The following is a 27,163-nucleotide window of genomic DNA, read 5'->3' on the forward strand; positions in this document are numbered from 1 at the left end:
ATGAGCACTGGGTGTTGTATGTAAGTGATGAATCACTGAATTCTATTCCTGACCCTAATATTACACCATCTGTTAACTAACTGGAATTTAAATAAAAACTTCAAACTAAAAAAAAAAGACATAGCTGCTTGTTATGTATGAAAAAATTAAAAAGACTGAACACTGTAGGAAGATAAACTGCAGATTTTATTTCTATGAACTGATACAAAAATCATGATCTAGGTCTTCCAGGGTTTTGAGCCCTATTACACACTTCTTCATCTTGAAGCAAAGGATCCTTATATGTGGAGAATGCTTCTCAGCTAAAGAGCTTTCTTAAGGCCAATTTTATGTCTCTGTTCCTCAGACCATGGATGAAGGGGTTCAGCATGGGTGTGACCACTGTGTATGTCACTGAAGCCATGGCAGTTGTCCTGGAATTTTGTGAAGGAGCAGAACTAAGATACACACCAAAGCCTGTACCATAGAATAAGGAGACAACCAAGAGGTGAGACCCACATGTGGAAAAAGCTTTATACTTGCCCCCAGAAGATGATATTTTCAAAACGGAGGTTACAATTCTAGAATAAGAGAAAAGGATGCTAGTGAGTGGAAGAACCCCCAGAAATCCACTCGCAAGATAAATTGCCAGGTTATTGAAGAAGGTGTCAGAACAAGCAAGTTGGATCACCTGATTAAGTTCACAGAAAAAGTGAGGGATTTCTAACTGTGTACAAAAAGACAATTGTGAAACCATTAAGTCTTGTAATAGAGAGCTGAGAACACTCAATAACCAGGATACCAGAAGCAGGATGCAGCAGAATTTGGGATTCATGATGACCATGTAGTGCAGGGGGTGACAGATGGCCACAAACCGGTCATAGGCCATCACTGTCAAGAGAAAGTTGTCTAATCCCGCAAAGAGCATAAAAAAATACATCTGGCTGAGGCAGCCTGCATAGGTGATCACTTTGCTCTGAGTCTGGATGTTCCACAGCATCTTGGGGACGGTGGTGGAGGTGAAACAGATGTCAGAGAAGGACAGGTTGGCAAGGAAGAAGTACATGGGCGTGTGGAGGCGGGAGTCCGTGACAATGGCCAGGACGATGAGCAGGTTCCCACTGAAGGTGACCAGGTACATGGACAGGAACAGCCAAAGGAGCAGTGGCTGCAGTTCTCCCTCCTCCGAAAGTCCCAGGAGGATAAATTCTGAAACAGGAGTTTGATTTCTTTGTTCCATGTAACTGCTGAAAACAGCTGGAACAGAGACAAGAGCATAGTAGAGTCAAAAGCAGTGAGTCCAGAGTTAAAAGAAAGGCTGAGATTGGGGTGCCTGGATGGCTCAGTTGGTTAGACAACCAACTCTTGGTTTTAGATCAGGTCATGATCTCTCGGTGATGAGTTCAAGCCCCACATTGGACTCTCTGCTGGGGGCAGAGTCTACTTCAGATTCTCTGACTTCCCATCCGCCCCGCCCCTGCTTGTGCTTTCTTGCTTGCTCTCTCTCAATTAATAAGTAAATGCAGAGATAAATAAATAAATGATAGATGATAGATAGATAGATGATAGATAGATGATTGATAGAGAGATAGATGATAGATAGATAAATAGATGGATAGATAGATGATAGATAAAAAGAAATGCTGCAATTTGTGTAGCAAAACTTGTTTTTTTCAATATGCTTAATTCATTAATTCTTACACATTACCTACCAAACTAGAATTAGCTAAAAATTTCAGGGATCTCAAAAGCTCCATATTTTCCATGATGCTGAAAATAATTGCACTCCCAGTCCTGAATCAAAACATGTACCCAAAGCAATGTTGTCCTCTGTAAATTTCCTGAGATGTTTTTGGTTCACTTAACAAATATTTTAACCAATTATCTTGTGGCAAGCATTTTTGAAAGCACTGTAAGTAGTGATGTGTGTTTGACCTTAACAAGATTGTGTCTGAGATATGTGTGTGTCAAAGGGAGCAATAACATATTAATGAATGAGCAAATGACGTTTCAAGGGATAGTTTCCAACCCTACAATAAGAGTGATATCAAATTCAGAGTTTTTGAGATTTCAATAAAGTAATGTCTATAATAGGTCTGGGATTGTTTATTGTATTATCACATACAAATGATGAAGAGAAGATAACTGACACAGTTTCCAGCAAACACTTACTAATGAATGAAAATAATCATCTGAAATTTTTTTTTTTTAAAGATTTTATTTATTTATGTGACAGAGAGACAGCCAGCGAGAGAGGGAACACAGCAGGAGAGTGAGAGAGGAAGAAGCAGGCTCCCAGCAGAGGAGCCCGATGTGGGACTCGATCCCGGAACGCCGGGATCACGCCCTGAGCTGAAGGCAGACGCTTTAACGACTGCGCTACCCAGGTGCCCCATGAAATATTTTTTAATTTAAATTTGTCAGTTAACATACAGAGCAATATTGGTTTCTGGAGTAGATTTCAGTGATTCATCACTTATATAACGCATCCAGTGTTGATCCCAACAATGCCCTCCTTACTCCCCATCACTGATATAGCACATCTCCGGCCCTCCGCCACCTCCATCCATTAACCCTCAGTTTGTCCTTCATCGTTAAGACTCTTTTATGGCTTGTTTTTTCTCTCCTTTTTTTTTCTTTTCTCCCTTCCCATTGTTCAATGATTTTCTTTCTTAAATTCTGCACATGAGGAGATCATACACTATTTTTCTTTCTCTGACTGTCTTATTTCACTTAGAATAATAGACTCTAGCTCTTTTCACATCATGACAAATGGCAACAATGACGAAACTATAGCCCAAATGCCATCTACTGATGAATGGATAAAGACAATATGATATAGATAGAGATATATATACACACACTCATACATACACAAAATCAAATATTATTCAAGTGAGTTTTTGGTATCCATGATGTCTACCCCCTCAGAGACCCATCACTGGCCTCCCATCTCACGCTCATGGCACTATTTCTATTCTTCAATGTCTCCCTCACACTCTGAACACAACAATAGTTTGTTCCTCACATTAACCTGAGTCACTTTTCCATAGAGCAGACCTGTGCACAGCTATCCCCTGACCATTAAAAACTGGACTTATGCTTCACTAATTTCAGAATTAAATTTCAACCCTGTAGCAAAAACGTTTGATTCATTCTTAAGCCACTATTTCCTACCAGACCCGTCTCCTATCCACCCATTTTGCATACCCTGCTACTGATGGTTGGTCACATCAGTAAGAAGTGTTTCTAATCTCTGAAGCACAACCTCTAGTTTAATTAATCTCTAAATTTCCTCCTCTCCTCTGCTGTTTCTTCCTGGACTGATCACACCCATTGACCCCCTGGAAAGACTGCAACACCTCCTTCCACGTTCAGTTCCATTATAAGCTTGTCTGTGAAGCCTTCACTAATTCCCGTGAAAGACTCAACTTTTTGAAAACAGTTAAAAATGAATTAAAAAGTCAACTTTTTTACATATTTCCACAAATTTCAATGCAACCTCATGATGTCACATTTACTTATTTTTACATCTCTCCTGACATTTACACAGTGAGTACCTTGAGAGAAGAGACAATGTCTTAGTCATTTATTTATTCCCAGAGTAAACAGTAGTGTCTACCATACATTAATTGCTGGAAAAAAATGTTTCTTGAATGACTGCAATACATATGGTGAAATAACAATAAACAGACACTCTCAACAATGAAAGAACAAGCAATGAAAAAAGAGGAAAGACTATTGCGGAATGATATCCCTGTCATTAAGCACTACACTGGAGGAGTCAGATGGTTTAGTATATCCAGAGTTTCCCTCTAGAATTAAAGTCTTAATAGGCAACATCTAGCATCATTAAACCCTCCTTTAGTTATTGTCACTGTTGATGCCCAAAGCATAACTACAGATTGAAGGGGTCCCTCCCATCAAAAAACATGAGGCTCATCCAGGTATTATCACAGAACAGTGTGAGATCACTGACCCAGTTTCTCCCATGAATGATTGATGAGGTTGGAAGTTATGCTCCGAGGAAAGGAAGAGTCATGGCCCCAATCATGAAGGCTCTGGAAGACACAGTTATGAGTTCCTATCACCTGAGATTAGAAGAGATGAAGGCAGTGAGTGCAGCAGAGACATTTTCAATTCTCTGACTGGAGGGGTGAATTCCCATGAGTCTCATTAATGAAATATTCCTTTGTCTCACTTCCCCATGAGAGTTGGTGCTCTGGAGCTAGGAGAGAAACACAGATTGCAAACTCGCCCCGGTGTTGGTACTGGGACACAGCCTGGGCATTCCAGGATTATATCTCACCTCATTAACATCGTTGATCCCACAAGGAGGTCCCCTCTCTATAGAGGGTCTCACTAATAAGGCAGAGTACCCCATAATTCTGATTTGAAGGAGACATTCTTTGTGCCTTCAACATTTTCTTTCTCCCATCTGGACCCTCTTCTGGTGGCTCATGATCATGGATCCTCCAGCCACCACAGTGCTTCTCCTGTTCCCTTGCTTCTCCTTTCCCCTTCATTGTTTAACATCACCCAACCATTGGCTTCTTTGGGTACCTTACAAATACTTACAAAGCGGTTATGATACGGTGGGCACTAAGCTACGTCCTGGGAATGAAGAAAAGTATAAGACTTGGTTCTTTCTCTTGAGGAGCTCACAGTTGAATGAGTGATGGGTGAAATAGATAAAGGTGATTAGGAGTACACTTACCTCATGAGCACTGTACAACATATAGAATTGATGAATCATTACATTGTACACCTGCAGCTAAAATAAAACTGTATGTAAATTATATTCAATAAAGAAATTCCTAGGGAGGGGAGAAATACGATTTTCAGAGTTACTGCATTATCATTGTTAAATGACCCATTTTCAACAACAACATAAGCAACAATATAAATCATTGGAGTAGGAGGAAACCCAGAAATAAACTCAGTTTATAAATTGAATGATATTTGACAATAGAGCCAGGACAGTTCAAAGGTAAATGGACAGTCTTTCGAAGAAGTGGTGACAGGGATAAAGAAAGGGGGGTAATCAGAAGGGGGAATGAAACATGAGAGACTATGGACTCTGAAAAACAAACTGAGGGCTTTAGAGGGGAGGGGGTTGGGGAATAGGATAGGCTGGTGATGGGTAGTAAGGAGGGCACGTATTGCATGGTGCACTGGGTGTTATACACAACTAATGAATCACCGAACTTTACATCAGAAAACAGGAATGTACTGTATGGTGACTAGCATGATATAATAAAAATTATTATTATAAAAAAAAAGAAACGGTGACAGGGAAACCAGGATATCCATCTGCAAAAAAATGAAGGCAACCCTTCCATCCACCATCTCCAAACATGATTCCAAATGGATCACAGATCTAACCACAAGAAATAAAACTGTAAAAGGCGAAAGATTTATACAATCTGAAGACAAACAGAGGATTTTAGAGAGGAGGGTTGTGGAGAGATGGGCTAGCCCAGGGATGGGTGTTAACGAGGGCATGTATTGCATGGAACACTGGGTATTATACACAAACAATGAATTATGGAAACTACATCAGAAACTAATGATGTATTGTAGCAGATCAATAAAGCCTCAAAGGATTTAAAATAAATAAATTAGTGTATTAATGAATAAATAAATAAATAAATAAATAAATAAATAAAATAAAACTGTAAGCGCTTAGAAGAAATCACAGAGGTACATCACCTTGACACTGGATCTGACCAAGATTTTCTGGATATAACGCCAAAGACACAGGCAACTAGAGAAAAAAATTACTTCAGTGAAATTAAAAATATTTGTGCATTGATGGGAAAATTTCTCAAGCGAAAGGCAACCCACAAGTACAGAAAAGATTGGCAAACCACATACCTAATAGTAGATTAATATCTAAAAAATGTACAAAAATTCAACAGCAAAAACCAAAACAACTCAATTTTTAAAACACAACCACAAACCTACACCACGTCACGTCATAGTGCAAATCACAAATATTAGATAAAACGATACAGTATTGAAAGCGGCCAAGGAAAAGAAATTTCTCACGTACCAAGGCAAAAGTATCAGGATTACGTCAGACCTGTCTACACAAACCTGGAATGACAGAAAGGGTTGGGGGGGCATTTTTAAATCGCTTTCAGAGAAAAACATGCAGCCAAGGATCCTTTATCCAGCAAGGCTGTCGTTCAGAATTGATGGAGAGATAAAGACCTTCCAGAGTTGCCAATCACTGACCAATTTCATAACCACGAAATCAGCCCTACAGGAGATATTAAGGGGGGTTCTATAAAAGTAAAAAGGACCCAAGAGTGATACAGAACAGAAAGTCACAACCGATAGAAACAAAGACTTTACAGGAAACATGACATCATTAAAATCATATCTCTTGATAATCACTTTCAATGTGAATGGCCTAAATGCTCCCACAAAATGCTACAGGGTTACAGATGGGATAAAAACACATGACCCATCCATTTGCTGTCTACAAGAGACTCATTTTGAACCTAAAGATACATTCAGACTGAAAGTAAACGGATGGAAAACCATTTTTCATGCCAATGGACCTCAAAAGAAAGCTGGGGTAGTAATTCTCATATCAGAGAGATTGGATTTTAAACTACAGACTATAGTTAGAGACACAGAGGGCACTACATTATTCTTAAATGATGTATCCAACAAGTGGATATGATAAATATAAATATCTATGCCCCCAACAGGGAAGCAGCAAGATACACAAGCCAACTCTTAACCACAATAAAGAGACATATAGATAAAAATACATTAATAGTAGGGAACCTCAACACTCCACTATCAGCAATAGATAGATCACCTAAGCAGAAAATCAACAAAGAAACAAGAGCTTTGAATGCCATACTCGACGAGTTGGACCTCATAGATATTTATACAACACAACACCGCAGAAAAACAGAATACCCATTGTATTCTAATGCACATGGAACATTCTCCAGAATAGATCATGTTCTGGGTCACAAAATAGGTCTCAACCGATACTAAAAGACTGAAATTATTCCCTGCATATTCTCAGACCACAATGCTTTGAAATTGGAACTCAATCACAAGGAAAAATTTGGAAGAAACTCAAACACTTGGAGACTAAGAACCATCCTGCTCAGGAATGACTCGATAAACCAGGAAATCAAAAATCAAATTAAACAATTTATGGAGACCAATGAGAATGAAAATACAACAGTCCAAAACCTATGGGATACTGCAAAGGCAGTCCTAAGGGGGAAATACATAGCCATCCAAGCCTCACTCAAAAGAATAGAAAAATCTAAAATGCAGTTTTTATATTCTCACCTCAAGAAGCTGGAACAGCAACAGAGGGACAGGCCTAATCCACGCACGAGGAAGCAGTTGACCAAAATTAGAGCTGAAATCAATCAAGCAGAAACCAGAAGTACAGTAGAGCAGATCAACAGGACTAGAAGCTGGTTCTTTGAGAGAATCAATAAAATTGACAGACCCCTGGCAAGACTTATCCAAAAGAAAAGAGAAAGGACCCAGATTATTAAAATTATGAACGAAAAAGGAGAGGTCACGACGAGCACCATTGAAATTGGAAGGATTATTAGAAATTTTTATCAACAGCTATATGCCAATAAACTAAGCAATCTGGAAGAGATGGAATCCTTCCTGGAAACCTATAAACTACCAAGATTGAAACCGGAAGAAATTGATTCCTTAAACAGGCCAATTAATTATGAAGAAATTGAGTCAGTGATAAACAACCTTCCAAATAACAAAACTCCAGGCCCGGACGGTTTTCCTGGGGAATTCTACCAAACATTCAAAGAAGAAATAATACCTATTCTCCTAAAGCTATTTCAAAAAATAGAAACAGAAGGAAAGCTACCAAACTCATTCTATGAGGCCAATATTACCTTGATCCCCAAACCAGGCAAAGACCCCCTCAAAAAGGAGAATTACAGACCGATTTCCCTAATGAATATGGACGCCAAAATCCTCAACAAGATACTTGCTAATAGAATCCAACAGTACATTAAAAGGATTATCCATCACGATCAAGTGGGATTCATACCTGGGATGCAAGCGTGGTTCAATATTCGCAAATCAATCAGTGTGATACATCATATCAACAAGAAAAGACTCAGGAACCATATGATCCTCTCAATCGATGCTGAAAAAGCATTTGACAAAATACAGCATCCTTTCCTGATTAAAACCCTTCAGAGTGTAGGAATAGAGGGTACATTTCTCAATCTCATAAAAGCCATCTATGAAAAGCCTACTGCAAATATTATTCTCAATGGGGAAAAGCTGAAAGCCTTCCCTTTAAGATCAGGAACTCGACAAGGATGCCCACTCTCGCCACTATTATTCAACATAGTACTAGAAGTCCTTGCAACAGCAATCAGACGACAAAAAGGGATCAAAGGTATTCAAATCAGCAAAGAAGAAGTCAAAATGTCTCTCTTCACAGATGACATGTTACTCTATGTGGAAAACCCCAAAGAAGCCGCTCCCAAACCATTAGAAGTTATAGAGTAATTCAGAAACGTGGCGGGATACAAAATCAATGCTCAGAAATCAGTTGCATTTCTGTACACGAATAACGAGAACGAAGAAAGAGAAATTAGGGAATCCATCCCATTTACAATAGCACCAAAAACCATACGTTACCTTGGAATTAACTTAACCAGAGACGTAAAGGACCTATATTCTAGAAACTATAAATCACTCTTGAAAGACATTAAGGAAGACATAAAAAGATGGAAAGATATTCCATGCTCATGGATCGGAAGAATTAACATAGTTAAAATGTCCATGCTACACTTTCAATGCTATCACGATCAAAATACTGAGGACATTTTTCAAATAATTGGAACAAATAGTCCTTAAATTTGTATGGAAACAGAAAAGGCCCCGAATCTCCAAGGAACAGTTGAAAAGGAAAAACAAAGCTGGGGGCATCACAATGCCGGATTTCGAGCTGTACTACAAAGCTGTGATCACAAAGACAGCATGGTACTGGCACAAAAACAGACACATAGACCAATGGAACAGAATAGAGAGCCCAGAAATGGACCCTCAGCTCTTTGGGCAACTAATATTTGATAAAGGAGGAAAAAACATCTGGTGGAAAAAAGACAGTCTCTTCAATAAATGGTGCTGGGAAAATTGGATAGCAACATGCAAAAGAATGAAACTTGACCACTATCTCACACCATACACAAAAATAAACTCCAAATGGATGAAAGACCTCGATGTGAGACAGGAATCCATCAGAATTCTAGAGGAGAACATAGGTGGCAACCTCTACGACATTGGTCAAAGCAACCTTTTTCATGACACATCCCCAAAGGCAAGAGAAACAAAAGATAAAATGAATTTATGGGACTTCATCAAGATTAAAAGTTTCTGCACAGCCAAGGAAACAGTCAGAAAAACTAAGAGGCAGCCCACAGAATGGGAGAAGGTATTTCCAAATGATGCTACAGATAAAAGACTGGTATCCAAGATCTACAAAGAACTTCTCAAACTCAATACACGAGAAACAAATAAACAAATCAAAAACTGGGCAGTAGATATGAACAGACACTTTTCCAATGGAGACATACAAATGGCTAACAGACACATGAAAAAATGTTCAAAATCATTAGCCATCAAGGAAATTCAAATCAAAACCACACTGAGATACCACCTTACACCAGTGAGAATGGCAAAAATAGACAAGGCAAGAAACAACAATTGTTGGAGAGGATGTGGAGAAAGGGGATCCCTCCTACATTGTTGGTGGGAATGCAAGTTGGTACAGCCACTCTGGAAAACAGTGTGGAGGTCCCTTAAAAAGTTAAAAATTGAGCTACCCTATGATCCAGCCATTGCACTACTGGGTGTTTACCCGAAAGATACAGACGTAGTGAAGAGAAGGGCCATATGCACCCCAATGTTCATAGCAGCAATGTCCACAATAGCTAAATCGTGGAAGGAGCCGAGATGCCCTGCAACAGATGACTGGATTAAGAAGTTGTGGTCCATATATACAATGGAATATTACTCAGCTATCAGAAAGAATGAATTCTCATCATTTGCTACAATAGGGACGGCACTGGAGGAGATAATGCTAAGTGAAATAAGTCAAGCAGAGAAAGACAACTATCATATGATTTCTCTCATCTATGGAACATAAGAACTAGGATGATCAGTAGGGGAAGAAAGGGATAAAGAAAGGGGGGTAATCAGAAGGGGGAATGAAACATGAGAGACTATGGACTATGAGAAACAAACTGAGGACCTCAGAGGGGAGGGGGTTGGGGGAATGGGATAGACCGGTGATGGGTAGTAAGGGGGGCACGTATTGCATGGTGCACTGGGTGTTATACACAACTAATGAATCATCGAGCCTTACAACGGAAACCGGGGATGAACTGTATGGTGACTAACATAATATAATAAAAAATCATTAAAAAAAAAAACATTAGAAAACGCTACGTATATACTTACACCATAAAATTTGAAAATGTCTTAAAATAAAAATACTGACTTTAAATTATAAAAAAATAAAAAAATAAAAGAATTACCCATCATGACTAAGTGGGATTCATCCCTGGGATGCAAGGGTGGTTCAACATTCGCAAATCTATCAGTGTGATAGATTATATCAACAACAACAAAAAGTCAAGAATCATATGATCCTCTCAATAGATGCAAAAAAGCATTTGACAAAATACAGCAACCTTTCCTGATCAAAGCACTTCAGAGTCTATGGATAGAGGGTACATTCCTCAATCTCATAATAACCATTTATGAAAAGCCTACAGCAAATATCATTCTCAATGGGGAAAAGCTAGAAGCCTTTCCCTTAAGATCAGGAACATGACAAGGATGCCCACTCTCACCACTATTATTCAACATAGGACTAGAAGTCCTTCCAACAGCAATCAGACAACAAAAAGAGATAAAATATATCCAAATCAGCACGGAAGAAGTCAAACTGTATCTCTTCGCAGATGACATGATACTCTATATGGAAAACCCAAAGGAATCCACCACCAAACTACTAGAAGTTACAGAGCAATTCAGTAATGTGGTGGGATACAAAATCAATGCTCAGAAATCAGTTGTATTTCTATACACGAACAATGAGACTGAAGAAAGAGAAATTAGGGAATCCATCCCATTTACAATAGCACCAAAAATCATATGTTACCTGGAATTAACTTAACCAGTGACGTAAATGATCTATATTCTAGAAACTACAAATCCCTCTTGAAAGACATTGAGGAAGACACAAAAAGATGGAAAAATATCCCAAGCTCACGGATCAGAAGAATTAACATAGTTAAAATGTTCATGCTACCCAGAGCAATCTACACGTTCAATGCTATCCCGATCAAAACACCAATGACATTTTTCAAAGAACGGGAACAAACACCCTTAAATTTGTGTGGAACCAGAAAAGGCCACGAATCACCAAGGAATTGTTGAAAAGGAAAAACAAAGCTTGGGGCATCACACTGCCAGATTTCGAGCTGTACTACAAAGCTGTGATCACAAAGACAGCATGGTACTGGCACAAAAACAGACACATAGACCAATGGAAAAGAATAGAGAGCCCAGAAATGGACCCTCAGCTCTTTGGACAACTAATCTTTGATAAAGCAAGAAAAAACATCCAGTGGTAAAAAGACTGTCTCTTCAATAAATGGTGCTAGGAAAATTGGACAGCTACATGCAAAAGAATAAAACTTGACCACTCTCTCACACCATACACATAGAAAACAGACTCTTAAAAATGGAGAACAAACAGGGTTGCTGGAGGGGAGGTAGGTGGATAGATGGGCTAAATGGATGATGGGGAATGAGGAGCTGGGGGGTGGATGGGCTAAATGGGTGATTCTGATTAAGGAGGGCTCTTGCTGTGAAGAGCACTTGGTGTCGTATGTAAGTGATGAATCACTGAATTCTATTCCTGAGCCTAATATTACATTAACTGTTAACTAACTGGAATTTAAATAAAAACTTCAAACTAAAAAAAAAAGACATAGTTGCTTGTTATGTATGAAAAAGTTAAAGACACTGAATACTTTAGGAAGATAACTGCAGATTGTATTTCTGTGAATTGATACAAAAATCATGATCTAGGTCTCCCAGGGTTTTGAGCCCTACTACACATGTCTTCATCTTGAAACAAAGGATCCTTATATGCAGAGAATGCCTCTCAGCTAAAGAGCTTTCTTAGGGCCAATTTCATGTCTCTGTTCCTCAGACCATAGATGAAGGGGTTCAGCATGGGTGTGACCACTGTGTATGTCACTGAAGCCATGGCAGTTGTCCTGGAATTTTGTGAAGCAGCAGAACGAAGATACACACCAAAGCCTGTACCATAGAATAAAGAGACAACCAAGAGGTGAGACCCACACGTGGAAAATGCTTTATACTTGCCCCCAGAAGATGAAATCTTCAAAATGGAGGTTACAATTCTAGAATAAGAGAAAAGGATGCCAATGAGTGGAAGAATCCCCAGAAGTCCACTCGCAAGATAAATCACCAGGTTATTGAAGAAGGTGTCAGAACAAGCAAGTTGGATCACATGATTAAGTTCACAGAAAAAGTGAGGGATTTCTATCTGTGTACAGAAAGACAATTGCAAAACCATTAAGTCTTGTAATAGAGAGTACAGAACACTCAAAACCCAGCACACCAGAAGCAGGATGCAGCAGAACTTGGGGTTCATGATGACCGTGTAGTGCAGGGGGTGACAGATGGCCACAAACCGGTCATAGGCCATCACTGTCAAGAGAAAGTTGTCTAATCCTGCCAAAAGCATGAAAAAATACATCTGACTGAGGCAGCCTGTATAGGTGATCACTTTGCTCTGAGTCTGGATGTTCCACAGCATCTTGGGGACGGTGGTGGAGGTGAAACATATGTCAGAGAAGGACAGGTTGGCCAGGAAGAAGTACATGGGGGTGTGGAGGCGGGAGTCCGTGACAATGGCCAGGACGATGAGCAGGTTCCCACTGAAGGTGACCAGGTACATGGACAGGAACAGCCAGAGGAGCAGTGGCTGCAGTTCTCCCTCCTCCGAAAGTCCCAGGAGGATAAATTCTGAAACAGGAGTTTGATTTCTTTGTTCCATGTAACTGCTGAAAACAGCTGGAACAGACACAAGAGCATAGGAAAGTCACAAGCAGTGAGCCCAGAGTTAATCAATAGATGAGAGAGAGAGAGAGAGAGAGAGAGAGAGAGAGAGATAAAAAGAAATGCTGAGATTTGTGTGGTGAAATTTATGCTTTCAAATTTCTTCATTCATTAATTCTCATACATTACCTACCAATCTAGAATAATTAGCTGAAAAATTCAAGGATCTCAAAAGCTCCATATTTTCCATGATGCTGAAAATAATTGCAGTACTAGTCCTGAATTGAAACATTACCCAAAACAATGTTGTCCTCTATAAATTTCCTGAGACATTTTTTGTTCACTTAACAAATATTTTAACCAATTATCTTGTGGCAAGCATTGTTGAAAGCACTGTAAAGTAGTGATATGCGTTTGACCTTAATAAGATTGAGTCTAAGATATGTGTGTTAGAGGGAGGAATCAAGTATTAACGGATGAGCGAATTATGTAACAAATGGTGATTATCACTAATAAGTAAAATAATGCAAGACAAGATAGTCCTAAAGTGAAGAGAAAACTTTCCATTGTATCCTCTCTGATAAGGGGATTTTGAGCAAGAAAGCTGAGGGCAGTGGATTCATGAACCATGCAGATAATTTTGAGAAAAAAAAATTAAGGCAGAGAAATAGCCTGTGCAAACAGCCTTAGACAAAAGCTCACCCAAAACCACAGGGCAACATCAAAGAGAAAGCTGTGAGCTTTCACACAACAGGAACAGGTGTTGGATGTAGGAGAAGGGAGGAGATCAAAGCCTCCTGCTTCTTTGGAAACATTCTGAGGCAACGGACACTGTCATTCATTATCATTTTTATATGTATACATTATATATGATGTCTACAATGGCACAAATTTTATGTGATATATACAAATGGAACAAAATTCATTTCTCTCTAATTCTTTCTCTTTCTCTCTCTCTTTACTCTCAGTCTCTAGTTGGTCTACATTCTGCATTTTTTATTCCCTAAAACAGCTTCAGCTTGCTATAAATGTTCAACCTGTGTGCACTGTAATGATAACTTCTCTATTCCTTACACACAGACACACACACACACACACACAGAGTGCAGAGAGGGAGAAAGACAGAGAGAGTTGTCCATTATTGTAGCACTGTGTACTCTTGTAGCTCAAGCACAACTGTATTAGAAAGCAGAAAACAAAAAAAAAAGAAAGAAAAGAAAGAAAGAAAAAGAAAAGAAAAGTAAGTAAGCAGAGCACAGGAGATACTGTGAGTCACAGAGTTCTTTCTACTAGGAGAATTGCATTTTCTACTGTAGGCATCCCACTGGAGGAATCATGACTAAAGATCACAAGATCCGCACAGAACTAGAAGGATGAACATCAATCTTTCTCAAACTCTTCCAAAAACTTTCAAAGGCAAACACTTCCTGCTTTCTTCCAAAAGGGCAGAATTGCACTTACACCAAAGCCAAATAAAGACATCGCAAGAAAAGAAAAGTACAGATCAACATGCCATGGGCATCTCTGACTAAATATTACAACTGAATATAGCAGCCTTTTGTTCATGCAGTACAAAAGAATTATGCATCATGACAGTGGGATTCATTCCTGGAAGGCAAGGATGGTTTAACTTATGAAAACCCCTCCCTGTAATACACCACAATAACAGAATGAAGGATAAAAGGCAGGATTACCTCAACTGATGCAGAAAAAAAATTGACAAAATTCTGCATTCTTTCATAATAGCAACATCAAAAAAAAAAAACTAAGAACAGAAGGAAACTTCCTAAACATGATATAGGTCATATATGAAAACCCACCTCTAACATTATTCTTAATAGGGAAAGGCTGAAAGCAACCCTAAGATAAGAACAAGACAAGAATGCCTGCTTTTAAAACGTCTTTACACACAGCATCCAAATTCCAGACAGAGCAATTAACCGGTGAAGAGAAAGAAGAAGGAAGAGGAGGAGGAGGAGACGGAGGAGGAGGAGGAGGAGGAGGAGGAGGAGGAGGAGGAGGAGGAGGAGGAGGAGGAAGGAGGAGGAGGAGGAGGAGGAGGAGGAGGAGGAGGAGGAGTGAAAGGAAGAGAAAGGAAAAGAGAGCCATCAAAAGTAGAAAGGAAGAGGTAATATATTTCTCTTCACAAAAAAGGTGATCTTATTTAAAAACTAACACACCATTAAAAACTCGAAAAACTGTTAGACTAATAAATGAATTCAACAACGTTACAAATACCAATCAATACACACAAAACACTCAGAGGACCAAGGGAATCCCAGAATGGAACGCTCCGAGTGAAAAAAAAAATTGGCTAACTATATTACAATTGCGTGAAAAAATCTCAATGAAACAGATGGGCAAAAAAGGCAGAAACATGTGATCTGGGAACTGAGTGGAGTCTGTAAAAGTGGACATGAAAGTGCACAGAAGGACTCTACTGTCGTTGATACAGGTGTACCCCAGAGAGTACCGTTAACAATGCTGATGCTCTACACGTGTGAACTGAAATTGAACATATAAGGAAACGGAGAGTAAATGGTGGGTCATTTGGTGTGGGAGTTTACATGTAAGCAAGGTGGAGAGGCTAGAATGATCCATGCGGCAGTAAATGAGAGCTGGAGCCATCAGTATGAACTTGCTTTAGCCTAACACAGATACAGAGAGGTACATATAGATAGATGTGTAGGTGTCTGCAGATACACAGAGCATACACTCATATGTTTCCTTGCCAGGTCAGTTGAGGGGATCTAGAGACCCTGGTAGCAGCAAGTGCACCTGGCACCGAGATCTTGGTGCTGATCCCATGATCCAATAAAATGAAACAGGACTCCTTGCAGGAATCACTGATTGCCAAATATGGAACAATTTGAGTAACAACATGAAGTAGTATTGGGTTACGACACAGACTATATAATCAATATCAAGGAGAGTACACCGATGTAAATAAGTGAAAAAATAGAGAAGACACACACTAGAGGGCAGAACAGTACCAACTATATACATAGATATTCTACTCTCAAGGAGTGGGGGACAACTCCCACTACTTAGGAATGGGGCTACACTTAGAAAAGTCCCTATGCAAACAATGAATCATGGAACACTACATCAAAACAAATGATGTACTTTATGGTGACTAATATAAATAAACAAGCAAACAAACAAAAAAAACCAACAAGAAAGAAAGAAAGAAAGAAAGAAAGAAAGAAAGAAAGAAAGAAAGAAAGAAAGTCCCTACAAAAGTACAGTTTGGAAAGAAGGGGGAAAAGTAACCACAGTGGAGAAATCTGACAAATCCCATGCCAGCGAGGACATCAGTATCAACACTGAGGATCTGTCATGTTGATAGTGTGTACCCTTGGTCTCATGAGATGAACATGGCTGTTTATCTCTCCGGTCTTCTTGTCCAACACCCATAGTCCTAGTCTACTCAGGAAGAAACGAACAAGAAGGCAAGTCCAAAAGAAGATAATTTTAGAAAACACACAACCAGTACTCCTCAAAACTAGCAATTACTTCAAGAACAGAGGAAGCCTGAAAAAAGTCACTGCGTGTGGAAGCTCAGCAGATATGAGGCTTACACGTAACATGTATAAGAGATACAATCTAGTCATAAGAGCAGAAACTGGGAAGGGACCTTGTGAGAACTCTCTGAACCACTGCAGCAAATTTTTTGTGATAAATGTACAACTCTTCAAACACAAAAGTTAACTAAAACTTAAAATCATTAATGAAATGCAAAATATTTGGAAACACTGAACTCTGCGCATATCTTAGTCTCCATTATATGTTCTGTGTAAGCGGTATCACTGCTGTCAGTGACACTTGCCATCCACAAATAAAAGAGTGATACAAAATTCATAGTTTTTGAAAGATTTCAAGAAAATGATGACTATGATATGTCTGGCATTGTGTGTAGTATTAATTAACTCATACAAATGATGAAGAGAAGATGTCTGCTATAGTTGCTAGAAAAAATGGAATAATGAATGAAAAACAATCATCTGAATTTTTGTGTCCACGATGTCCACCCCTCAGAGACCCATCACTTGCCTCCCATCTCATCCTCATGGCAATATTTCTATTCCTCAATATCTCTCTCACACTCTGAACACAACAATAGTTCTTTCCTCACATTAACCTGGGTCACTTTTCAGTAGAGCAGACCTGTGCACAGCTATCCCCTGACCTTTAAAAGCTACACTTATGCTTCACCAATTTCAGAATTAAATTTCAATCCTGTAGCCAAAATGCTTGATTCGTTCTTAACATACTATTTCCTACCAGACCTGTCTCCTATCCACCCATTTTGCATATCCTGCTACTGATGGTTGGTCACATAAGTAAGAAGTGTTTCTAATCCCTGCAGCACAACCTCTAGTTTAATTAACCTCTAAATTTCCCCCTCTGCTATTTCTTCCTGGACTGATCACACCCATTGTGCCCCTGGAAGGACTCCAACACCTCCTTCAAGGCTCAGTTCCATTATAAGCTTGTCTGTGGAGCTTTCACTAACTCCCATGTAAGAGTCAACATTTTGAAAAAAAAAACTTTTTTTTAAACCATGAGATACTATGGACTCTGGGAAACAAACTGAGGGCTTCAGAGGGGAGGGGGGTGGGGGATTGGGATAGGCCAGTGATGGGTATTAAGGAGGGTACATATTGCATGGAGCACTGGGTGTTATATGCAAGTAATGAATCATGGAACTTTACATCAAAAACTAGGGATGTACTGTATGGTGACTAACATAACATAAAAAAATATTATAAAAAATAAATAAATAAATAAATAAAAATACTGAAAAATGTTTGTTGAATGACTACAATAACAAATGGCTGAATAATCATAAACAATTACTCTCGAGAATGAAAGAACAAGCAATGAAACAGAGGAAAGACTGTCGAGGAATGAAGTCTCCATGATTAAGCATTACACTGGAGGAGACAGATCAGGAAAAGATGGTTTAGTTTATCCAGAGTTTCCCTCCAGAATCAAAGCCTTAATGGGCAGGACTTGGTTTTATTAAACCCTCCTTAACTTATCGTCCCTGTCAATCACCCAACAATAATCACCAAGAAAGGAGGTCCCTCCACCATAACACATGTCCCCAGCACTTGTGACTCACCCAGATGTTATCACAGAACAGTGTGAGATCACTGACCCAGTTTCTTCCATTGATGATTGATGAGATTGAAAGTTATGCCCCCAGGAAAGGAAGAGGCATGACCACACTCACGAAGGCTCTGGAAGACAGAGTTATGCGTTTGTATCACCTGAGATTAGAAGAGATGAAGTCAGTGGCTGCAGCAGAGACATTTTCAATTTCTGTGGCTATAGAGGTTGAATTCCCATGAGACTCATTAATGAAATATTCTTTTGTCTCACTTCCCCTTGAGAGACTTGGTGCTCTGGAGCTGGACAAAAACACAGAATGCAAACTAGTCCCAGTGTTGGTATTAGGACACAGCCTGGACATTCCATGATTGTCTCATCCCATTAAACTCTTTGATCTCACAAGCAGGTCCTCTCTCTGTAGAGGGTCTCACTAATAAGCCAGAGTACCCCTGCAATAGTTATGCCATTCTTGATTTGGAAGAGAGCTTCTGTGAGCCCTAAATCTCTCCTTTTTCCCATCTGGACCCTCTTCTGTTGGCTCATGATCATGGATCCCTCAGCCCCCACAGTGGTTCTTCTGTTCTGCCCCTCTTTCTCCTTCATTGTACACAATGTCTGTTTAACTCAACTATTTTCTTCTTTGGGCATCTTGCAAACACTTATGCAACAGGGGTGATACAGTAGGTACTAGGCTACATCCTGGGGATAAAGAAAAGTATAAGACATGGCTCACAGTTAAAACAGGGCAAGAGATAGAACAATAAATGAATGAACCAACCTGAAGTGACACTGACACCTGATGAAGAGAACACCACCGTAATCAACTCTTCCAGGGGAGATGAGTGAAGGCGTCACAAACAAGCTCATAATTATCCTGAGTCTTGATGTCAGGGAATAGGGTGAGAGCACTCCAAGAGGGGGTATCAGTGTGGCAGTTAGACTGTAAGACACAGTCAAGATATTTCCTATACTTCATACTTGCTGACCAATAATCAGGGGCCAAGTATGACAACTGAAACATGACCCTGAGCAGTAAGACAGCATTCAGGTAGTAGAGATGCTTATATTTTGGGTACCCACTGACACGTGTTTATGAAAATTGTGGAGTGTCAGTGCAGACTTCATGACTGGATGTCCAGGATCAAACTCTCCCTGTGGAAAAGTCATCCTGGGACAATGTTGGACATAGACTCTTGCTACTATAATAGTCAAAGAGAACCAAAACAGTGTAGCTGGAAGAGTAGAGGATAAATGGACATTTTTAAAGCTCAAAAGAATAATGTAAAATATTTTATAAGTTTGCAACATGGTTGGAGCTAGAGGGTGTAGTGTTGAGTGCAATCAGTCAGTCTGAAAAAGGCAAATACCATTTGATTTTAATCATATATGGAATTTAAGAAACAAAACAAATGAACAAACAAGGAGAAAAGACCAAAAAATAAAAATCAGACTCAAACACAGAGAACAAATTGGTGTTTGTCAAAGCGGAGGTGGGTGAGGGGATGGGTGAGGGAGCTAAAGGGGATTAAGAGTATACTTACCTCCATGAGCACGGAACAATGTACACAATTGTTGGATTGTTATGTTGTACACCTGAAGCTAATATAAGAATGTATGCTATTATATTTTCATTTAAAAAAATCCTGGGGTGGGGAATATGATTTTCAGAGTTACCACATCATAATATTAAAATGATCGGTTTTCAACAACACCACAAACAGAAATATAAATCACTGGAATAGGAGGAAGCCCAGAAATAAACTTTCATATATAGAATTGAATGATTTCTGATAGTGCCAGGACAGTTCAATGGTAACTGGACAGCCATTCCAAGAAATAGTAATGGGAAACCAAGATATCCATCTGCAAAAACGTGAAGGTGACCTTTCTGTCCACCATCTACAAACATGACTCCAAATGGATCACAGATCTAACCACAAGAATTAACACTGTAAGCACATAGAAGAAAACACAGAGGTACATCTTTATGATACTAGATTTGACCAAGATTTCCTGGATATGATACCAAGGACACAGGCAGCCAGAGAAAAAATTACTCCAGCAAAATCAAACTATTTGTGCATTGAAGGGCACTATTCCTAAGTGGAAAGGCAACCCACAAAGAAAAATTAGCAAACCACATATTTGATGACAGATTAACATCCAAAATATGTAGCTGTATAAAAATTCAATAGCAAAAGACCCAAACAACTCAATTTTAAAAGCACAATGCTTTCGTTTAAATTCCAGTTAGTTAGCAAACAGGATAATACTAGTTACAATAGAATGATTCAACATTTCCATAATAAAAACTTTTTTAAAAAGATACTGAAAAAAAAAGAAGAAACAACAACTGTTGGTGATGATTTGGTGAAAAAGAAACTCTCTTGCACTCTTGGTGGGAATGCAAAGTAGTGCAACCACTGTGGAAAACGGTGTGGAGGTTCCTAAAAGTTAAAAATACTACTACCCTATGATCCAGTAATCACACTACTGGATAATCACCCCAAAATACAAAAACACTAATTCAAAGGATTGCATGCTCCTCTATGTTTACAGCAGCATTATTTACAGTAGCTAAACTATGAAAGGAGCCCAAGAATCCGTTAATAGATGAATGGTTAAAGAAGGTGTAGTGTAATCATACGTACTATGGAATTCTACTCAGCCATAAAAAAGAATGAAATCTTCCCATATGCAATGACATGGATGGAGCTACAGAATGTAATGCTAAGTGAAATAAGTCAGTCAGAGAAAGATAAATACCATATGATTTCATTCATATGAGGAATTTAAGAAAAAAAAATGAGCAAAGGGAAAAAAGAGAGAGAAACAAACCAGAAACAGATTCCTTAATCTAAAGAACAAACTGATGGTTACCGGAGGGGAGATGGGGGTATGGGTGAAGTAGGTGATGGGTGTTAAGGAGTGCACTTATCCTGACCAACACTGGGCGATCTATGGAATCACTATATTGTACACCTGAAAATAATATCACACTGTATGTTAACTACAGCAGAATCAAAATTTAAAATAATTTAAAAAATGAAATTAATGGTGAAAAAAAAGCTGGCAATGGATTCAAATAGACATTTCTCCAAAGAAGATATAAGAATCAATACTTAGCATGTGAACGATGTGCAACATCATTAATTATTAGGGAAATGCAAACCAAAACCATAATATGACACCCCTCACATACACTAGGATGGCTATTTTACAAACTAAAACAGAATATAAGAGTTGGCAAGGACATGGGGAAATTGGAACCCTGTGGTGCTTTGCTGATAAGAGTGAAAACTGGCACAGCTGGTTTGTGAAACCATGTGCCAGTTCCTCAAAAACAACTGAAACATAGAATTGTCATATGATCCAGTAGTTGCACTTCTGGTTATATGTCTACCTATATAGGGTCCCAAAGAAATTTAAAGCCATGACTAGAACAGATATTGTACACCAATTAAAATAAGGCTTTATTTACAGTAGCCCAAATGTGGACACAACCCCAATGTCCATCAACAAAATCACAGATGAACAAAGAGTGGTGAACACGTGCAGTGGAACATCATTTATCATTCATTCTATTCTGTAAAAAGAATAGAATTCTGGCCCAGGCTACAACATGGATGAACCTTGCCAACATTATGCTAAGTGAAAGCAACCAGACATGAAAGGACAAATATGAGGCACCTACAAGACTCAGTTTTAGAGACAGAAGGTAAGATGGTGGGAGTCAGGGGCCGGGCAGAGGGGCAATGGGGAGTTAGTGTTTCAAGGGGACAAGGGTTCAGTTTGAGACGATGAGAAAGTTCTGTAAGGGGACGCCTGGGTGGCACAGCGGTTAAGCGTCTGCCTTCGGCTCAGGGCGTGATCCCGGTGTTATGGGATCAAGCCCCACATCAGGCTCCTCTGCTAATAGCCTGCTTCTTCCTCTCCCACTTCCCCTGCTTGTGTTCCCTCTCTCACTGGCTGTCTCTATCTCTGTCAAATAAATAAATAAATAAATCTTAAAAAAAAAAAAAAGAAAGCTCTGTAGGTGGATAGAGGTGGTGGTTGTGCAATAGGGAGAAAGTCCTTAATGCCACATAAATGACTACTTCTAAATGTTTAATGTAATAAATTATATACATATTTTACCAAGACAAAAGAAAGGATGAAAAAAGATGGGCTTACTCTAAAAGAAGGTCAATCCATCAATAGCTTCATAGGGCGTAGAGGAAGGAATCCGAAGTACAAGGAGACAAGGGCATTGTGATGGATTTATGTTGTGTGATTCAATACCTCAACCCCAAAGTATAGCCAAAATAAGGGTTCAGAGAACATAAAATTAATAAGGTCATTGAGAAATAACTTGGTGAGACTGCAATGGCCTCCATGACAAGCTCTATAGAGCTTCTCCCCTGTAGGATACACTTACCATGGACATGCTCCGATTGAAATGGATTTGTCCTGAGGTCAGCCCATCTTGAACTGGCAGTCAATGTCAGCAGTACCAAACCATCTGAACTTTGGTATTCATAGTTCATATAAGAGTTCATCATTCTCATCTAAATAGTGAGAGCTACAGGAATTTCTCAAAATCACAAATACTTCTTAGTGTCTCCATGAAACAAAAATAATGGGCAGCTTACTAAGGGCCCATCCAATTTGTTGTAACAAGGGAAAACAAAACAAAGCAAAAATCCCACCTCTAATAATCATGAAGAAAAGAGTGACTGTGTCACTGCAATGACAGTTCCTAATCTCTACTTGACTCTCAGACCCGAGATCAATCACTGACCCAGATCTTCAATTGATGGAACCAGTTTCTCCTGAATGAAGAAAATAGCAACAAATGCATTACATTTTCCTCCAAATCCAACCCAAAGACTCTAAGGTGATGTTGCTCACCAGATTAATATGACCGAAGAAGACTATGGTCTGAATTAAAATGGTAGCTTGAAATTGGGCAAGATAAGGGGTGCTTGAGTGGTACAGTCCATTAAGCAATTGACACTTGATTTTGCCTAGGTCATCATTACAGGCTGATGAGCTCGAACAACGCGAAGGACTCCACATTCAGCATGGAGTCTGGTTGAGATTCTCTCCCTCTCCCTCTGCCTAACCCACTCATGCTATCTCCTTCCCTCTCTGGAATAAATAAATAAATCTTTTTTCAAACTTAAAAATGGTAGACTACAATCAGACTCTTAAATATGGAGAATAAACTAAAGGTTGTTGAAGGGGACCTGGGTGGGTGGACGGGCTAAACGGGTGATTTGGATTGAGGAGGGCACTTGTGTTTTTTTTTAATGTTTTTTTTATTATTATATTATGTTAGTCACCATACAGTACATCCCCGGTTTCTGATGTAAAGTTCGATGATTCATTAGTTGCCTATAACACCCACAGCACCATGCAATACATGCCCTCCTTACTACCCATCACCAGCCTATCCCATTCCCCCATCCTCCTCCCCTCTAAAGCCCACAGTTTGGTTCTCAGAGTCCATAGTCTCTCATGCTTCATTCCCCCTTCTGATTACCCCACTTTCTTTATCCCTTTCTTCCCCTACCGATCTTCCTAGTTCTTATGTTCCATAGATGAGAGAAATCATATGATAATTGTCTTTCTCTGCTTTACTTATTTCACTTAGCATTATCTCCTCCAGTGCCATCCATGTTGCAGCAAATGTTGAGGTGTTGAACATTGGGGTGCACATGGCCCTTCTCTTCACTACGTCTGTATCTTTGGGGTAGATACCCATGGTGCAATGGCTGGATCATAGGGTAGCTCAATTTTTAACTTTTGAAGGGACCTCCACACTGTTTTCCAGAGTGGCTGTACCAACTTGCATTCCCACCAACAATGTAGGAGGGATCCCCGTTCTCCACATCTTCTCCAGCAATTGTTTCTTGTCTTGTCAATTTTTGCCATTCTAACTGGCATAAGGTGGTATCTTCGTGTGGTTTTGATTTGAATTTCCCTCATGGCTAATGATTTTGAACATTTTTTCCTGTGTCTGTTAACCATTTGTATTTCCTCATTGGAAAAGTGTCTGTTCATATCTTCTGCCCATTTTATGATTTGTTTATTTGTTTCTCGCGTATTGAGTTTAAGAAGTTCTTTGTAGATCTTGGATACCAGTCTTTTATCTGTAGCATCATTTGCAAATATCTTCTCCCACTCCATGGGCTGCCTCTTAGTTTTTTCACTGTTTCCTTGGCTGTGCAGGAGTCTTTTATCTTGATGAAGTTCCACAAGTTCATTTTATCTTTTGTTTCTCTTGCCTTTGGAGATGTGTCATGAAAAAGGATGCTTTGGCTGATGTCGTAGAGGATGCTGCCTATGTTCTCCTCTAGAATTTTGATGGATTCCTGTCTCATATCGAGGTCTTTCATCCTTTTGGAGTTTATCTTTGTGTATGGTGTGAGACAGTGGTCAAGTTTCATTCTTTTGCATGTAGCTGTCCAATTTTCCCAGCACCATTTATTGAAGAGATTGTCTTTTTTCCACCAGATGTTTTGTTCCTGCTTTATCAAAGATTAGTTGCCCAAAGAGCCAAGGGTCCATTTCTGGGTTCTCTATTCTGTTCCATTAGTCTATGCGTCTGTTTTTGTGCCAGTACCATGCTGTCTTTGTGATCACAGCTTTGTAGTACAGCTTGAAATCTGGAATTGTGATGCCCGCAGCTTTGTTTTTCCTTTTCAACACTTCCTTGACAATTTGGGGCCTTTTCTGGTTCCATACAAATTTAAGGACTATTTGTTCCAGTTCCTTGAAAACTCTCATCGGAATTTTGAACGGAATGGCAATGAAAGTGTAGATTGCTCTTTCTATGGGTAGCATGGACATTTTAACTATGTTAATTCTTCTGATCCATGAGCATGGAATATTTTTCCATCCTTTTGTGTCTTCCTAAATGTCTCTCAAGAGTGATTTATAGTTTCTAGAATATAGGTCCTTTATGTCTCTGGTTAAGTTCATTCCAAGGTAACGTATGGTTTTTGGTGCTATTATAAATGGGATGGATTCCCTAATTTCTCTTTCTTCAGTCTCATTATTCGTGTATAGAAATGAAACTGATTTCTGAGCATTGATTTTTGTATCCCTCCACATTACTGAATTGCTCTATAACTTCTAGTAGCTTGGGGGTGGATTCTTTTGGGTTGTCCATATAGAGCATCATGTCATCTGCAAAGAGAGACAGTTTGACTTCTTCTCTGCTGATTTAGATACCTTTGATCCCTTTTTGTTGTCTGATTGCTGTTGCAAGTACTTCTAGTACTATGTTGAATAATAGTGGCGAGAGTCGGCATCCTTGTCGTGTTCCTGATCTTAAGGGAAAGGCTTCCAGCTTTTCCCCATTGAGAATGATATTTGCTGTAGGCTTTTCATAGATGGTTTTTATGAGATTGAGGAATGTACCCTCTATCCTTACACTGTGAAGGGTTTTAATCAGGAAAGGATGCTGTATTTTGTCAAATACTTTTTCTGAATCGATTGAGAGAATCATATGATTTTGAATTTTTCTTTCTGGATAAAATCTAAGACACCGATTGATCGATTTGCGAATGTTTAACCACCCTTACATCCCAGGGTTAAATCCTACTTGGTCATGAAGGATAATCCTTTTAATGAACTGTTGGATTCTATTAGCAAGGATCTTGTTGAGGATTTTGGCGTCCATGTTCATTAGGGAAATCGGTCTGTAACTCTCCTTTTTGATGGGATCTTTGCCTGGTTTGGGGATCTAGGTAATATTGGCCTCATAGAATGAGTTTGGTAGCTTTCCTTCTGTTTCTATTTTTTGAAATAGCTTTAAGAGAATAGGTATTTTTTCTTCTTTGAATGTTTGGTAGAATTCCACAGGAAAACCATCCACACCTGGAGTTTTGTTTTTTGGAAGGTTGTTTATCACTGACTCGATCTCTTCATAATTAATTGGCCTGTTTAAAAAATCAATTTCTTCCTGTGTCAGTCTTGGTAGTTTATAGGTTTCCAGGAAGACCTCCATCTCTTCCAGATTGCTTAATTTATTGGTATAAAGCTGTTGATAATATTTCTAATAATCCTTCCAATTTCATTGGTGTTGGTTGTGACCTCTCATTTTTCATTCATAATTTTATTAATTTGGGTCCTTTCTCTATTCTTTTGGATAAGTCTTGCCAGTGGTCTGTCAATTTTATTGATTCTCTCAAAGAACCAGCTTCTATTTCTGTTGATCTGATCTACTGTACTCCTGGTTTCTAATTCATTGATTTCTGCTCTAATTTTGGTCAACTGCTTCCTGTGCGTGGATTAGGCCAGTCCCTCTGTTGCTGTTCCAGCTTCTTGAGGTGAGAATATAAAAGCTGTATTTTAGATTATTCTATTCTTTTCAGTGTGGCTTGGATGGCTATGTATTTCCCCCTTAGGACTGTCTTTGCAGTATCCCATAGGTATTGGGCCATTGTGTTTTCATTCTCATTGGCCTCCATAAATTGTTTAAATATCCACTTATTGGATACATCCTTAAAGAATAATATAGTGCCCTTCTGTGTCTCTAACTATAGTCTCTAGTTTAAAATCCAATCTTTCTGATATGAGAATTGCTACCTGAGCTCTCTTTTGAGGTCCATTGGTGTGAAAGATGGTATTCCATTTTGGTATCGGTTGAGACCTGCTTTGTGTCCCAGAACATGGTCTATTCTTGAGAATGTTCCATGGGCATTGGAATAGAATGAGTATTCTTTAGTTCTGGGGTGTAGTGTATAGATATATATAATATATCTATGTGGTCCAAATCGTCGAGTATGGCATTCAAAGCACTTGTTTCTTTGTCGATTTTTTCCATGGGTGTTCTGTCTATTTCTGATAGTGGAGTGTTGAGGTCCCCTACTATTAACGTATTTTTATCTATATGTCTCTCTATTGTGGTTAAGAGTTGTCTTGTGTATCTTGCTGCTCCCCT

At 39.1% G+C, this 27,163-nt stretch overlaps 2 protein-coding genes across 3 annotated transcripts; both read right to left on the minus strand.

The window, feature by feature from the left end:
• Nucleotides 1-298: 298 nt before the first annotated feature.
• LOC103682103 (olfactory receptor-like protein OLF4) lies at nt 299-18,906 on the minus strand. 2 transcript variants are annotated; one of them, XM_040629155.1, is made up of 4 exons: nt 18,242-18,906; nt 4,697-4,753; nt 3,959-4,040; nt 299-1,236 (listed from the first exon to the last, which is right to left on the minus strand). In XM_040629155.1, the coding sequence occupies exons 2-4, from the start codon at nt 4,733-4,735 to the stop codon at nt 299-301; spliced, it is 1,059 nt and encodes a 352-aa protein (XP_040485089.1). In that variant the 5' UTR covers nt 4,736-4,753; nt 18,242-18,906. The 2 variants fall into 2 exon arrangements, with proteins under 2 accessions (XP_040485089.1, XP_040485088.1); XM_040629154.1 differs by having other exon boundaries at nt 3,959-4,070.
• LOC103682104 (olfactory receptor-like protein OLF4) lies at nt 12,180-14,837 on the minus strand. Its single transcript, XM_008711687.2, has one exon. It carries the CDS (start codon nt 13,109-13,111, stop codon nt 12,191-12,193), a length of 921 nt encoding a protein of 306 aa, XP_008709909.2. The 5' UTR covers nt 13,112-14,837; the 3' UTR covers nt 12,180-12,190.
• Nucleotides 18,907-27,163: the final 8,257 nt, after the last annotated feature.

This window comes from Ursus maritimus, unplaced genomic scaffold (assembly GCF_017311325.1).
Source record: "Ursus maritimus isolate PB19 unplaced genomic scaffold, ASM1731132v1 scaffold_14, whole genome shotgun sequence".
NCBI lineage: Eukaryota > Metazoa > Chordata > Mammalia > Carnivora > Ursidae > Ursus > Ursus maritimus.